Here is a 17117-nt window from a genome sequence, read left to right on the forward strand (position 1 = left end):
AAAAACGTCCTTCACTCTTAAAAATAGAGGCTCTTAATTAGCATCTACATCCATGAAGAACCTTTAACGAATCGTTCAACTGCACAAAAGTTACTTCATAGTGGACAAGGGTTCTAGATCATTTTAGTGGTAAAATTTTATTTAGGTTGTTAAGATATTCTTCAAACAATGTAGAAAAAAAAGTTATTTAAAAAACTTTTCACTGACAGATTCTTTGGGAACCAAAAAGATGGTTCTTTATGGAATCACTGCACTGGGAAACCCTTCTTCTAAGAGTGTTCAGGTTATTTTCTGTATTCAAAATTTTTATTCATCATAAATTACTGCTTTTTATGTCTCATAGTTACATTCTAACATAATGATAATTTAATGGGGGTAGCATTTCTTATACCTGTTTCAGAAGGATTACTCACTGTATCACAGGTAAAATCCAAACAATGTAAAAGTACTACTGCTTGTGGTCTAACATTGTGAAACCTTATCAGTTTGAATGTGGCTTTGGTTCAGTGTGTGTTTGTGATGTGGCGTGTGTTGATGTTAATGATTTACTGACAGTAACCTCTAATCCAATCTCTGTGTGTCAGACTGTGATCTCCATGCATTGGCTCATTCTGTGACAAGACAGCGGGAATGACATTTCGCCGGGATTTAGCTTGTGTTTCCCTTGGACTACTGGATTGGGAAATGTACATAAAGGAACTGATCTAATGTGATGAAGTGCAACTGCTGGATAAATCAAACATGACAGCTGTACATGCATACATTTTGTTTCATATTGTCTTCGGTTATTTACATCAGGGTTTGGGTTTGATTTCAGACTACAAATTATGTGGAGACCCCCAATGTGAAAGTAAGATCATTATTATTTATGTTCATATAAGTGTAAAAGAAAATATTAGACTAAAACTGTGATCTGTGTTTACTGTTTATCTTATGATTATATGCCTTCTTGCAAAATATGTCGATGTGATTCATGTGCAAGTTATTTCTTTCTTATCTTTAAGTTTTTATCCATTTCTTCAGGCATGATAAGTCATGTACAGGCACAGAGAGACCACAGTGCTAAAGATTGCCAATTTCTAAACTTCAAAAAAGGAGATATAATCACTGTTTACTTCAAACTCACTGGGAAAAGAAATGATCTCTGGGCAGGAAGTGTGAGTAATCTTTTTCTGGTTCTGTCTTGATTAAAAAAAATATCCATGCTATAAATCAGTAAAGTACGATCAATATACAACATTTGTGCTTTACTTAACCTGACATATAAACATTATGTTTAATAATATTCCAAATATTTTGTATTTTGCAGATTGAAAAGCTGTCTGGATTGTTCCCAAAAGATGCCATCAAAGTTGATCAACTGTTTATTGATGAAAAAAAGGAAATCCAGGTGCCAACCCAGGTAATGTACACTAAAAGTTTTTAATGTACTTTTTAAAAAACGAAAAATGTGCTTCATGTCATATGACTACATCAGCTATTTTAATTATGTCTTAAAATAATCAAATCAACCTCAATACATTCAGTTACAGGAACAAAAACAACTTATTTCTGATAATCCTTTTCACAGATGTATGTCATATTATGGAAGAAAAGATCTGTTATTACTTCTATTACATTAGATCCATTATATTACATCAATTTATTAGATTAAATTTGTCTTATTAAAGGCTTTTTACAGTGTACAGAATCTGACTCAAATAAGGTGGTGTAGCAAATGTTAATTATCTGACAGAATTCATTCTTCCATGTATTCAGGTTTGGTAAGAAAAGTCTCAACCAAGAACATATGAAACACTTTAAATTTTCTCCTCAGGAATTTGACTTCATCTGCTTTGATGAAAATGGTTTAGTGATTGAACGAAGTACTGAATTTGATGATCTGGAAGATTTGTCAAGAGAAACCGATTTCAATGAAATCCAAGATAAACCTAATGAAGAAGAAGAACGTGAACCCAGACAGGTTTCTGTTCAAGATGTTTCTGATCAAAACAGCCCCAAGACAACACAAAAAGGTGGGTCTTCCTGGATAGGCTCTGCTGTTAGTGGATGGTTTGGCAGGAATGCACAAAGCAATGATGAACCACAGGATGAGAGCAGTGGAGAATCCTTCAAAAGCAGAAAGATAGTGATGGATATTGAGGAGAACCATGTGGAGGAGAAGACGAACTCTGGAACTTTTGGTTGGATCAGGGGTGAACTCACCAATGCTTTTGGATTTGGAAACAAGGATCTAAAAACTGATACACAAGACAATATTAAGAAATCAACAAAAGATGAAGATACCTCATCTCAGCAGCCTAGCGCCTGGATAAGTACGGGTAGAGATGTCTTGGACATTGGTGAAGACGATACTGAAGCAGCAACTAAACCTGAAGCTGAGAAAGCAGATGAAGACATAAACACGGAGGACACGAGCATTCTTGACCCCAGTCAGAACATGGATGTGGTTAACAACAAACAGCGAGATGCAAACAACCCAGAAGACAGTGTGGAAAATAAGGATGGTCCCTTGGAAGACAGGAGAACAGAAAATGCAAAAGAAAAGGAACAGGTGGGGTGGTATGGAAATATGTACAACAGAATCACAAACCTTTACAGAGAAGAGCAAACTAAAGATGATGAAGATGATGGAGGCAATGACAAACTAGAAAGCCCTGAGACCACTGAAACGACAGAAAAGGAAGAAGATGCAGTTAAAACTGGAAACGATGCTGATTTTTTTGAAGGAAAGGTGAAACAAGATACAAGAGATGTGCAAAGCAATAAGGAAAAGACAGGAAAGAAGGAAAATCCAGGTAAGGAAAACTTTGATGAGGAACAAAATAATTAGAAGGATCAAGAAGATAAAATGTCGATTGATATTTATGAGCAGGACACAAACCCAACAGATGTTGACGTACTAGGTGAAACTCAGATAGAACAATGACTTTAAAAGATAGCATTACATCTGATAGCAATAAACAACTAGATGAAGAATCTAATCTAATATGACAGCACAGATTCACAAATCCTTGAAATCAAGTCAGCAGATAATTTAAATGATTAAATTAAAAGGGAAAACAATGCTGATGTTTCAGAAGGAGCTGTAGAGAAAGAAATGAAAGATGCTCAAAGTGATAAGACAAAGCCAGTAAAGGAGATACATTCAAGGTAAGGAGGACTTTCTTGAGCAACAAAATGTAAAAGATGAAGAAATATCTGATGTTGTCAAGCAAGGATCAAGGATGTTGATTTACTTAGTGAAACTCAGGCTTTATCTGATGAAACAATGACTTTAAAAGACAGAGTTGCATCTGATGGCATTAGAGATATAGATGCATCTTTCTAAAGACTTTAAAACCCAACATGGTGATTAAGTTAAGTCTGCAAAAAATACAAATGATGTAGGTATTTAGAGCAAAATCAACTGATTCAGCCGATGACATTTTTATAGGGCCAGCTGACACAAAGTCTGTCTGATCAAGGCAATTTAGACATTATCAAGCAGCAAGAAAATTATTCTAATAAAATTAGCACAGATCCTGTAACTGGTGCTGATACATCTGAACTGTCAGAGTCAGATATTCAGACAGATTCTGAGTTACATTATGAAAATATACAAGAATTAAATGTTGCAGATGTGTACACCGGACTCACATATTAAGACACAACTGGTCAAAGCATAAATGCAGATGTAAATCCAGAACCAACTGTGGATGCATTGTCAGAATATAATAATGAAAAACAATTAGCTGAAGGCGACCAAGGTATAGCGAGAGAAAATGATGAGTTAATTATAGACAGAAAAAATTAGTTAGTTATGGAAAGAAATTAAGCACAATTAGAGAAAGTATTACCAAAATACATCACATTTCATGACGAAAGGTTATCAGCTTCAAAAGCACATGTAAATGAGCAATGAACATAAACTGGACACAAACATAATTTTTCCTGATGAAAGATCTTCTCATAATCACACTATTAGATTAATTAACTGTACATAGTGAAGAAAATCTGTATTCAGACCTTGAGTCAAATTCATCCCTAAACATCGGTAATAGAAAAACTCAGGTATAAGTATTGTCAAGAATACAGATTCAGTAGGTGAAAATTAATGATGTGGTTGTAGTTTATGAAGAGCAAGAGGACTCATGTACAGTTTCTCAACCTACAGAGAATTATTTTGAAACAAAAGATCTAAAGGACGACACACAAATCACAAATGAAAGTCGAACAGAGGAAACACATACAAAAAGACCTTTGCTAAACATGTCTAATGGGTCTGGTGATTTAAAAGATGGTGGTCATGATCTCAGTTTACCAAAAAAATGCAGACAGCGATAATATTCCTAACACTGTACCTGAAGACCCAGATGGATATAAAACACCCACAGAAACAGAATTGACGAATGATTTCTTCACATGACATCATGCATGATCAAAATCAAAGTGTTGAATAAAAAGAAGAGAAGGACACAGCAAACTATGAGGATCATCAAACCCATTCAGAAAGCATCAAGCAAAGGGAGGAAAGTGATGATGGTGACATGGCGGTGAATACAGAAGATAAAGAACAGGGAAATGAAAAACAACCGGGAGGCCCTGAAAATACTGTCAATCATCCTAGAGAAACCTCTGAAGAATATACAAATTATATCAGTATATGTGTGAACAGAATATAGAAGATCTTTTAGATTTATTTAGAGGCCAGAAGTTATTATGGCTGGATTTCAAAATGGTAAACACTAATGCAGGTCAAGATAATGATGACCTCGATGAACTTGGTGACTTTGAACATCTGTTGGAATGCCATATGGAGATGAACACAAAACTGGGAAATATTCAACAAGATAATGGTTCTCCTGGCAAGAATAATACTAAAGAATATCTACCCTCTTATCTTCTCTAATAAAGAAATATTCACCAGTGATAACAAATAACAGTGTAGAAAGCCCAGGTACTGATGATTTGTAATGGTCATATCAAAAATAATAATAGCATGAAAGATAATGGATTTCATCATTTTGGTGAATATTGCATGGGACAAAAAGTTTCTGCATAGCCTATGTAATGAATGGGAAATCTAGGTTTTGTGATCTTACTCTTACTGAGTGATGGTAATGTAAAAGTTGTCCCCATAAGTGATGTTCCCACTCTTTCATCACAGGGATCAGCGAGGATGACTGTGTTCTTCGTGAAGCATATCTAAATGTGAATAAGAAAACACAAATCTCCACAACAGAGGCTGAAAATAATCAAGTTACCGAAGACTTGGGCAATCCTCAAAATGAGCCAGTCCCTGAAGAAAAGAACCTTTTAGAGAACAGAGCTAATGTGGAGGATGTTCAGACTGTTGAGCATGAAAAAAGAAAGCAAGAGGACTGGACTTCTTCTGAAACCAAGAAAGCTTTCCAAAACCACAGTCTTATTTCTGAGGAGCATGTTGAATCACAGAATAGTACCGACTTTAAAAAATATATACATATATATTTTTAAAGGAATATTTTATCCTTAAATTAAAATTCTGTCATCATTTACTCATCCTCCTGTGGGTCTGACGCATCTTGAAAAAAAAAAAATTGTTTCACACATTATATACATTGTAAATTGTAAAATCTTACATGTTTTTTTATTATTATTATTCTTTTTGACAGATGAAGGGCAGTTTTATCAAATGGCAGTTTTTGTTGAAGTCAAAATGAATGAAATTGCATCTATAGTGAAAAAGGTGAGTGTTTCGTTTGTAATACAAGTAAGAATAGTAGCCTGCTAAATTAGCCTGTCCGTTTTTTTTTTACATAAAATCCTGAAAAATCGATATTCTGGACAATAGAAATAACACAATAATGTAATGTCAGGCTTAAAACATTTGATAGGCTATTCAGTTCATTCCATTAGGTACATTTAAATGAGTATTATTATTATCGACCTTTTAATTATGATGTTTATTTATAGAAAATTACACCTAAATCTGTGTTGGGTTTTTACCTAGATGTGCAGTAAATGTTAATCTAAATGACACATTTCCAACATTTTAACAAGGAAAATACAACAATTCATATATTCAGTTTAGCTCCTTAAGATGACAATCAACATTTTCTGAAGCCACTTTTTTGTTTAAAAATATTTATGCAATATTTTGTACCCTATTCGTAGAAACTGCCAGCGACTAAACCTACAGTCTATTTTCTGTCTTGACATATCGCCAAAAAGTGTCAAATTTTGCACTCAAGGCAAGTTGACTGATATTGATAAACATTTACTGTCTCTACAACTAAATAAGCTATAAAAACTGGTAAATAGATAAAAAATTACATTTTAATGCAGACGCAAAGTAATAGTAATTTCGAGTTGAATCCAGACAGACTTGAGCTGCTCAACCGGTCTCTAGATCAATGACCTTTGTTTATAGAGATATATGTAACTGACACACCCACTAATGAAACATACTTGCCCATATTAGAACTGTGACGTTTCATAACCAGCTCATGACACATATTTTAGCGTGTAAGCTTCACTCTCGGTGTCTATAGAATAATAGATACGTCTGTCTCTTTAAAACTCGAACGGAACTTTGTGGCACTCAGCAATTGGTGACGTGTGGAATAAACCATGATCTTTGTAGGGGTGTTTAATTTAGTTGATTTTACATTTTTCGCATAAAATCAAAACAGTCTTATTTTATATAACAAATTACATATTTTTATTTTTTAAAAGATATCAGAACAAATATCACTGACGTTTGGTTTAGATTTTCGGAACACAAGATCATATGCTTTACGAATCCTCCCTAAAATACACGAGTGCGCTCTTCCTCTCAGCGCAGTGCGCACTAGCCGTCAGAGTAGAGCAGCGTCCGGCACCATGGCATAACAACAATAAATTAACAGATTACAGAATATAGAATAACTCAGTTTGAATATAATCATGGCGGATGAATTTAAGGCCGAGTCGGTCGTCACAGAAGCGGCTGACATGAAAGGAGCAGCGAAGATTTACTACACTCTCGCCGTGGAGAAAATCAGAGATGTATGTGGCTCAGTGTGTATTATGAAACAGCATTTGTGTTTATAGCAGGTGTCATATATATTTCTAATAAGTCAGCTATCACAGTACTCATAATTTATTCTAATGCAGTGTTTAAAAATGTTTAATTAGACGTATACTGTGTAAACTGTTTTGTATTAAGACATATAGCTTGTTAGCATTGAAGCATCTGGTACATGTTGCTCAGTCCATCTTACATTACCATTGATTTGTGTGATTTTATTAAACTTATTGATTTATAAGATCTACAGTGTCGTCAACTGCCATTTATTGGCCTTGTTTACCAGTTTATGATAGTATAGTTTTAGTGTTTAGAGGTGTAGTGTGTATATTGTCTTTTTTTTTTATCTTACAGTGTTATTGGTTTTGGTCCGCTTCTGTAGGTCAGTGACAAAAAAGGAGAAAGATAATTTTAAAATCTATTTTAAAACACATGGCAGTTTGTTAGAAACCTTTTATACCTTTTTTAGTTTTGATTTCTTGACTGTAAAAATGACAAGTGATGTAACAGTAAAGTAAAAAGTGCTAAAATATTCTTAGCATAAATGTGTGATATAAATTAACATTATTTTTACTGCTGTTTAAGAAGTAATAATGAACGTTTATGTGAAACTACTAAAAGTTGTCTGTGTGTTTGATCATGTGAATGTGGGTTTAGGTTTATAGAACATCCTGTGCACTTTTGTATACGTGACAGAGAGAGGGTTAAGAAAAGCCTCATAATATAAGTGTGTGTAAAGTTGCTTAATTTATACTTCCCTTTCTATTGAGAATTCATATAAGTGTTTAACTTCTGTGTCTTAGGTTGTGTCTTCACTTCCTGATGATATCCGGCCTGGTCCTGACTTGTATGGACTGCCATGGGAAGCTGTGGTTTTCACTGGATTTTTAGGTTTATTGACACTGCTTCTGTTCAGCTGCAGGTTCATTCAGTCTGTAAGTCATTTATTACTGCTACATAAAAATGCACACTTTATGAGTGTTATTTCACTGAATGAGCTTTTTCTGTTTTGTTCTGCAGATCAGAAGTCGACTATATGCAAGTGAGTGTTTTCCATCTCTTTATCTGCTGTAAACCTATCCTCATTATCTGTTTTATCTGATCTCTACTGTCAGCTCTCAACTGATCCTGTCTGTTGATTTGTTTTCAGGTAAAGAGACGCAAATGGCGCAGAAAGTGGCTGAACTGCTTGATGAAAAGTGCAAAGTGCTGGAGACATTCAGTGAGGTTAAACAGAAGGTGAGAAATGCTGTTACAGTATATGAACACCTAATACACATGCATGCTTGTATAACTGCATTCTCCTAAATCAATCCTCCTAAACAATGTCTGTCCGTCTCAACAGTTTGACAAACTAGAGTCCACACTACAGAACAAAGGCATGTCTGCACAAGCTGCAGAAAAGGACAGTTTAGAGGTAAATATGGTCATTATGGTCTCAAATCTCCTGTAAAAACATGCTGTTACTAATGTTTATAACATGCAGTTATTTAGCTACCAATGTGTATAAAATGTGTCTCCCTGACCATTTCACTTGTTGCCTGATCCAATTATACTACTTTTAGGTGGCGTCACAGAAACTTGAACAATCAAATGCACAAATTAAAAAGGAAATCGAGAGGCTGCAAGAAGAGCTGTCCCGACAAAACAAAGCAAGAAAACAACAAGAAGATCAGGTAATGTTGTCATACATACAGATACACTCACTTTACACATCCAAGCTACCCTTAATCATGCTTGATGCACTTTAAGTTGTCTGTATCTGTCCAAAAAAAATTTATATTTGTTTTACAGCTTGCTGAACTTGAGCAGATTTTAAGAAATTTAGAAGAGGAAGCTAAAGAACGAAAGTCCCAGTTAGAACAGGTATTGACTATTTATATGATGCATGTTTTATTCATATTTCCTTTTAAAACACAATCATTTGTAATTCTATGCTGTTACCCTTTTTCTCCGTCTGTAGGACAACACAACGCTGAAGATCCATGAGATTAACACACAGCGACTGCAGAAAAACCTGCAGGTGGCCAAAGAGGAGCACGCAATGTTGCTTGAGAGTAAAGAACAGGTGAGATCTGTGTTAGTGTTCTTAGATTGGAGACGATGAACGGATCAAAAATAACATTTTTAACAGGAGTACCTGTGTTTTCTTCACTCATACAGCTGGTGCAAGAGGCAGAGGACTGGGGTGAACGTCTGGGTGAGCTGGAGGAGGAGATGAAAATGTGTGAAAGATCTCATACTGGCATGCTGGAAGACTGCGCTAATAAGGATGATCGCATCCAGGTAAAAAACACAATGGCATCAGGCTCAATGAGACCAGACGCTAGAAAACAGGAACCTGTCATATTTATTTCTGTATCAAAAGAACAGCATTTATTGGTGAATGCCTTTACTGTCACTTTGCATCCTTGCTGAAAAAAAGCATTAATTTCTTAAAAAAGAAATACTGAAACCATATGGTAACTTAAAAATTAGATGTACACAAAAATGTAAAAACAACATAAATAAAATTTTTACGTTCTTAAATGACCTATATTTAATAAAATTTTGCTCAGAAGAATTTAAAAACAAGAAATTCTTAATTGACAAAGTCTAGTGCACATCATGGTAAAAATACAAAGTTCTGTCATGAAACCGATAGGTCTGACATAATGAAATCATTCATGTGACACAACTGTAGAAACATTCAAATACTTTGCTAGTGCTCACTGTAGCAGTTGCAGCGTTCTTCAGAAACCCTCCACCTTCCCCAGCTCCACCTGTATAGATCTGCTACGGGGTTGTTTATATGTGCAGTCACAGCAGCATGTCATGGATGTACTGGCAGTAGCAAGTCTCATTACTTTCCTTTTCTTGTATCAGTCACTGACAGAGTGCCTTTTGAAGATGAGAGGTTGGGATTCTGAGGACGAGAGCTGCGTTGACGGCAGCACTAATGCAGCTAGGGATGAGAATGGAGACCGTTCAGGTTCAAACTCTTGTGGTTCATTTGGGAATATTCTTAGTTTGATTTGAAGTCAGGTCTTGAGGTGTCATCTCATGAGTTTTTGTGCTTGCAGATTTCCATCAGAGGCAAAAAGTACAGAAACTTATTGAAGCGGCCAAGGTACTCTTACTTACATCCTGGTTGTCTCAAACCTAGTGAAACACCTAGATACCAAATATGACATCCTGTCTAGTATGGCAGCTCACTGGGGTTTGAAACACAACCCTTATGTGTCAGAATAAATTAATAACATCTGTCTACATCCAGAATAGGCAGATATGCTGCTATCAGATATAATGCTGTAGATAAGTTGGTCCTCCTCTTTGTCACAGATGAGTGCAGGCTTGAAGTCCATGGAGGAGGACAAGAACAGAGTGTTCGCCAAACTCGCAGATGAAGTTAAAGCCAAAGAAGATCTCCAAGGTAAACATTTCCACTAGAGTTGAAAAAGGTGTTGATGCATGAACCTTTTATTTTGATATAAAATTATGTTTTTTGATTAATTTTAGAAAGAAAATGTGACCTATTCATTCATAATGTGAATCTTTAGGCACCTTACAATTAAATTTTCTGTCGATTTGTAGTCTTAAATTGCTGATGTAATCGTAACATCACAATGTATTGCTTTCCTACATGGTTTTCTAGGAAAACCCCTGCTATGCAAGTATTATAAGTAATAAAAGTTGATCTGATTTTCTTTGGCACGAATATATCAAACATGAACTTAATACAGACTGTAAATGAAGACTTGTTTTCTTGTTTCTCTGTATTCTCAGAGGGGATCAAACACCTTGAGGAACAGAAGGAGGTGTTGGAATCAGAGAGTGCCAGCTATGCTAGTGAAAGCCAGAAACTCCAGCAGAAACTCCAGATCATGACTGAGATGTACCGGGAGAATGAACTCAAACTACACAGGTTTGGACCGTGGAAAATCATTACACTCCATTCAGTGTCTCTGAAGTTTTTTTTATTTTTTTTTTATTGGAAATTCAAATACTAATGCTATTTATTTGAATTATTTCTTTGACTCTTTTCAGGATGTTGACAGTGGAGGAGAAGGAGCGCTTACAGAAGGAGGAGAAGCTCAACAAGGCAGACAAGAAGATCAGTTTTGCTGCAGAGGAGCTCAGCACCTACAGGTCAGAGCAGATTGTTTAGCACACATGAGGAAGTCGAGTTAAGTATGATATAGTATGTGATAAAATCAAAGGAAATGGTCTCTGAGAAGGGGAGAAAAATTGAAGCATAATGAACGTTCACTAAAACAGGAAGTTTACATTATAGACTCTTTCACTGTGTTTATATAGACAACGAGCCAAAGACCTAGAGGAAGAACTGGAACGGACATCAGTGGCCTACAAGAATCAGGTGACACATTAGTAATGCTACATAGAGTTGCAACGTCTCTACGTCATAAATATTGATAAAGGTTCTTCAGTGGCACGTGCTGATGATACCCACACTGAATATGTTTAATATTATTTTTATACAGAATTTGCAGTATAAAATATAAGAAAAATCTAAAACCACAAAATGTGCATTGTCAGTTGATTAAATTGTTGGTAGATTTTGGAACTGACATTAGGGGGAGACATCACATCCTTATATCAGTCTGTCATTATGATGTGACTGACAGAGGATCATATCATAATTATTTAATTAATTATATAAATTGAGATAGATGGATAGATATGTATGTATATGTACACACAGTATAATAGAATAATATATATGATATATTATATATGACCAACATGAGATTGTATAATAAATAAATAAAAAACTATTTTTTAATTATATAAATATTTTACATGAATCATTATTTTAACACCACAAATGAAAGTGATATCTCATAAATACTGATATCATATCAGTTTATCATATTTATTTTGTATTTTTTCCCCACCAGATTACTTCTCATGAGAAAAAGGCTCATGATAACTGGGTAAGTTGTTTTCAGACCACTTGATCTGTACCATTCATCAGTAGCTTTATTGTGTCAGATGTTCTTGTTATACTGTTCTTCTTGTTGTCTGTGTTATAGCTAGCTGCGAGGGCAGCGGATCGAGACCTGGCTGAGGTCAAGAGAGAAAACTCACATCTCCGCCAGAAGTGAGATTGACTAGAGAGATTTTTGCTGTAGTGTTTTATATACAGCAGAAGCAATATCTATCCATACATATTAATATGTTTACAATTGCAGGCTGACTGGGGCCCAATTCAAGTTTGAGATTCTTGAAAAGGATGTACGAGAGGGCAGACCTTTATTTAGAGGTCAGATACTCTTCACTTTCCTATGGCTAGCACATGTCTATGATTAAAATGGTATTAACCACTAGTTATGCATCTCCCCATCTCACAGGTGAAAGATCTCCATATGGACACTCTCCTCTTAACAGACCAACTTCAGAAACACGGGCCTTCCTGTCCCCTCCTACACTAATGGACGGACCCCCTCGAATCTCACCTCCCTTCATGGGTCCAGGCAGAGGTGATATACACACATCCCTCCCTTTTTGAATTCTGGGAAAAGTTTCCTAGCTAGAATGAAAAATGTGATTCATTCTTTGCAGTCTCAGTCTTAAGTTGTGTAGTTATATGTTGTGTGTTTGTGTGTATTACATGCATGAATCCAGTTCATCTCCCATGAGATATAGTTAATATGTTTGCATTAGGGGTGTAACAGGTTTGATTGTTGGCACAGTGTCAGTATTGTTTAGTAAATCATTGGATATTTCTGAAATGTCTATATTTGAACAGTTACCTATACGCTACCGTTCAAAAGTTTAGGGTTAGTAAGATTTTTAATACTTTTATTCTGCAAAGATGCAGTGAAGAGATTTCTAATGCTACAAGGTATTTGTATTTTAAATCAATTCATTTGATACTGAAAAGAGTCAGCTTCCTCAAAAATATTAAGCAGCACAACATCTTTCAACATTAATAATAACAATGTTTCTTGAGCAGCAAATCAGCATATTAGAATGATTTTTGAAGAATCATGTGACACTGAAGATTGGAGTACAACTAGAAAGGAAACCCTGTATTTTAAATTGTCATTTTTTTTACAAAATTGCGGCTTTTACTGTACTTCTGATCAAATTAATGCAGTCTTGCTGAGCATAAGAGATCCCCAAACTTATATTCAGATTTTGAAAGAGCCCGTTTTATTTTATCTTTTACACACAACTATTGACATTTTACTAAATGTTACACAGTGTAAATGCATTTAAATATATAGATAGATATATCCAGTGCTATCTCGAAAACTGCTTTAGTATCTGTAAGTTTTTTATTTATTTATTTACTTTAGAATAGTTTATGCATATCACTAATAATTAAAGAACCGCAGGATATACCAGTATGATTTTTGCAGTTTAAATGCATACTAAACCATGGGTAGCAAATCATTCCCCAAGTTTGAATTTAGATGAGTCTGTTTGAGTATAGATGAGTCTTTTTGTGTTCCATTACCCTCGTTGATATTTTGTTGGTTGCCTCCCTTTCCTCGCCTTTCCATCCTTAACTTCCTCAAACATTTTTATGTGCCATTTCTCTCCACTCCATTCATCTTCCTTCACTCTCACTGTCACATAACCAGCATCCCGTGGCGTGGTAGAGCCCCCTAGTGGTGGGCCAGACTTTGAGCGGAGTGGCCCTCACTCTGATAGTGGCTCGTTGTCTCCCTCCTGGGACAGGGAACGCAGGGGCCCTCCCCCCCCTTCAGGTACAGTGATGTTCCCACTGCTGTGGCTGACCTGTAGCAGGGGGAAAATCTTCTCTAGCTCTTAAGATCAAGTTTAATAGTAGAACCATAAGCATAATGAAATGATGACTGCCTATTGTACATATCAATAGTTTAGCCAGCGTACAATTTTAATAGTCTTAAAGGTACAGTAAGGCAAAAAAAAATGGACTTCACAAAAAAAAAGATTTTAGAAAACTAAATCAAATGTAGATTATGCAGTTAATGAGGCTTATTTGCTAGATGTCAATGTCAATTTGCTATTGATTTATTTATGTTAAGCACTTAACTCTCTTGTGTGTGAGGTGAGAGGTGTTTCTGTTACTGAAACTCAAACTCAGTTAGGTGGCTGACGCAGCCGCACAGCTCTTTGAAGAGTCCCAGAACTGGGCCTTCTTTGTTCTAGACGTTTCTGTGTTTTTGGACTGTGCGTCAGGCTTTGTCCCACTGCCCTCTGCTGCTCCTCACTGTTGGGCTGAATACTGCCGATTCAGGAGCTGTGGACTAAAGGTTCAGAGCAGTGATTAGTAATTTAATGCTGCGGGTGTGAATAGCACAGGACATCACTGTTTTTAAAATGTCATTCCCATTACATCCTAGATGTTCATGAGCCAATCATTTTCAAACGTTTAGTTTAGTTTTTTTGTTTGTTTGTTTGTACAATGCATTTAGAAAGGGTCTTGAATTTAGTTGTGATAGTATGAATTAATTATTTTTTAATATATTGCTTAATATGATACATTTTTTATTTTATACAGTTATATTTTTTTCAATAATTATTCTTACGTTTTTGTTAAATTATCAATTTCTCTGATAGTGTCTGAAAGGCTCACTATCATGTAGAATATTAAGAATAATAATAAAATTATAAATTATTTACCTATTTTTCTGATCCCAAATGAAATGTGTTCAAATGGCATTTGAGTATTCATTTTTAGATTTACTTTTAAAATATGCATTTTGTTTTTATTTTTAATAAAAAAGGATCTTGAGTTTATTTATAATAAATTCTACTTATATAAATCATAATCTTGATTATAGCATTTTTTAAAATAAATGTACATTATATAGAATTTTCTTTTTTAATAAATATATGTATGTATGTGTGTTTATGAAAGGTCTTCCTCTCCCAGATCCGGGGTTGCCCTTTAGGAGGCCTCCTCCAGGTCCATATCCTATGGGTCCTTTGCCTCCTAGACCTCCACTTCCTCCTGAGCCATACTTTGGGGACAAATCAGGTGAGCCTTTATGATATGTTTGACTTCTCCTCTGTTCCTCTTAAAGGTCATTTGTACCTGTGGAATTATTAATAATTTCCCATATGACTCACATATGCAAGCCTAATAGTAACTTAGAAACTAAAACTGAAAAAGATTCATATTCTCATAGTAAATGGAGCAATATTATTGACAAAACACCCCTGCTAACTTGTTTTTATGCAGCTCATGTAATAGCATTACCAAGGCATGAATGAGTTCTCTTTTCAGTAATCCTGAAGAATTCGAATGAAAATGTGAGAGTGGGAGTTTGGCTCAAAGATCCTAAGAGTGTTTTTTCCTCTCTCTTTGTCCCAGATTCATCATTTCTAAGAAACAGCTCATCTGTCATTGAGAATGAGAGCAGAGAAGTGAGTAAACCTCCGACTGATCAGAAAACCACGTTGTTTTTGTACAGTCAGGCACATCACTTAAATGTCTTATTTTAAAGGGTCCTCACTCGATGCCTGGTGACATGAGATTGCCTCCTGATCCTAATTCAAGAATGGGACCTCCTGGCCCCCCATTAAAGGGAATGCCCCCACTGATGCACCCTAGGGACCCACACTTCCCACTCAGGGGCCCTTATGGGCCTTCGGAGTTCTTTTCCCCTCGTGGGCCTGGTGGTCTCCCCATAGGCAGTAAGTTAACTCTTTCCACTTGAAATATTGAATTTTACTTTTGCAATGTGACTTTTTTACAACTGAAAAGCATATTTCAAAATGTATTTAGATAAAACTTAATTTTGTGATTTGATAAAGATAAATGTGATATTATTGGTTAATTTTCTTTTTTTTAAAATATAATTTATGATCATCATTACACATGATCTAATTCCTTGTTATTATTTTATTAGATTTATTACAGGATATGACTCAGCTACTTGAATTTTTATATTCATTAAATGATTAAATTAATAATTAATTTCTGGCGATATTCCTGGCAATTTGAGGTGGCTTAATTTCAGAGTTTTCTGTCTGATTATTTGAAATTTTTTGTTAATACAATTTGAATTATTAACACTTTATTCGTTATACTTTTTTTAATTTAATTTATTACAAGATAGGTATCGGCTACTTTAAACATTCAATTATTTTATTAAATTAATTATTGAAAAAAAAAAAAATATATATATATATATATATATATATATATGGAAATTGGTACAAAAGGCTGCATCACTTCAGGGTTTTCAGTCTGATTATTTGATACTGTTTTCCAGTACAAATTAATAGCTTTTATTACCATTTCCACTAGTGCGAGGGCCACTTCCCCCGGGAATGTTTCCCAGAGCTCCAATGCCACTCCCTCAACATATGGGCTATTTACCACCAAGACATTCGTCTGACAGCTTCCCCATCGGACCTCCACCCAGACCCTCCCCACCCGGCAGCGAGCAGCCCCCCAACCAGTCGCCCTCTCCTCATGATGTCATCTGATCTCTCACGCTCTCTTCCTCCCATGCAAACTGTTTCCGACTTCCTGTTGTTGTGCTCAGGGGGTGTTTCCTTTGATATGTAACCACAGTAGCCTTGTGGTTATATCTTACTATTTGTCTTAGTTGAAAGCGCAAGCATGGCAAAGGGTGCAGCACATGCCACTGCTTAATATTATGAAGAGCAAGTCGATGTCTGTATTTCAGGTACAGTGCGCAGCCTTTGTGAAGGCTAAGTAGGTGAATTGTAAAGTCAATGAGACAGCCTTTTAACAGGATTATAGGTGCTCAGGTTTGTGATGTTCTGATGCTTTTCTTTTTTTTTTATTGAAGGTAGATGATAAAAGGTCCTTATATTTGTCAGACTGTGTATATAGAAAGTCTACTAAGTATATATTGTGAAAAGGATGCTGTTAAAACAAGACTTTGGTAACTAACTTGACGAATCCAACAACTCAATCCAGTGAACCGTCCATGCAGCAGATATATTTTTAGTTTCATGCCTCATGCCTTAAAATAGGTGGTCTGATTAAATAAATCATGTACATTAATAATAAAGATTTAATTTGAAAAACATTGGATTAGTTTCATGTTTTCTTTGCGGAGACATTGTGCTAACGTATGTAGCTTAGTAGTATCAGGATATTACTCATTATTTGTCA

At 35.4% G+C, this 17117-nt stretch overlaps 1 protein-coding gene across 9 annotated transcripts; it reads left to right on the plus strand.

The window, feature by feature from the left end:
- The first annotated feature begins 595 nt into the window (after positions 1 to 595).
- On the plus strand, positions 596 to 17034 carry LOC113060780 (melanoma inhibitory activity protein 2-like). 9 transcript variants are annotated; one of them, XM_026229954.1, is made up of 29 exons: positions 596 to 850; positions 1024 to 1157; positions 1310 to 1402; positions 1817 to 2798; positions 5150 to 5440; positions 5637 to 5710; positions 7834 to 7965; positions 8051 to 8072; positions 8181 to 8269; positions 8376 to 8447; positions 8596 to 8706; positions 8825 to 8896; positions 8994 to 9098; positions 9194 to 9316; positions 9896 to 10001; positions 10093 to 10139; positions 10352 to 10442; positions 10796 to 10934; positions 11057 to 11158; positions 11327 to 11387; positions 11929 to 11964; positions 12064 to 12131; positions 12223 to 12293; positions 12382 to 12510; positions 13621 to 13746; positions 14883 to 15002; positions 15339 to 15391; positions 15472 to 15661; positions 16278 to 17034. In XM_026229954.1, exons 1-29 carry the CDS (start codon positions 742 to 744, stop codon positions 16457 to 16459), a joined length of 3930 nt encoding a protein of 1309 aa, XP_026085739.1. In that variant the 5' UTR covers positions 596 to 741; the 3' UTR covers positions 16460 to 17034. The 9 variants fall into 9 exon arrangements, with proteins under 9 accessions (XP_026085739.1, XP_026085740.1, XP_026085741.1 ...); XM_026229955.1 differs by having other exon boundaries at positions 14898 to 15002; XM_026229959.1 differs by having other exon boundaries at positions 598 to 850; positions 1817 to 2015.
- The last annotated feature ends 83 nt before the right edge of the window (positions 17035 to 17117 follow it).

This window comes from Carassius auratus, chromosome 42 (assembly GCF_003368295.1).
Source record: "Carassius auratus strain Wakin chromosome 42, ASM336829v1, whole genome shotgun sequence".
Classification (NCBI taxonomy): domain Eukaryota; kingdom Metazoa; phylum Chordata; class Actinopteri; order Cypriniformes; family Cyprinidae; genus Carassius; species Carassius auratus.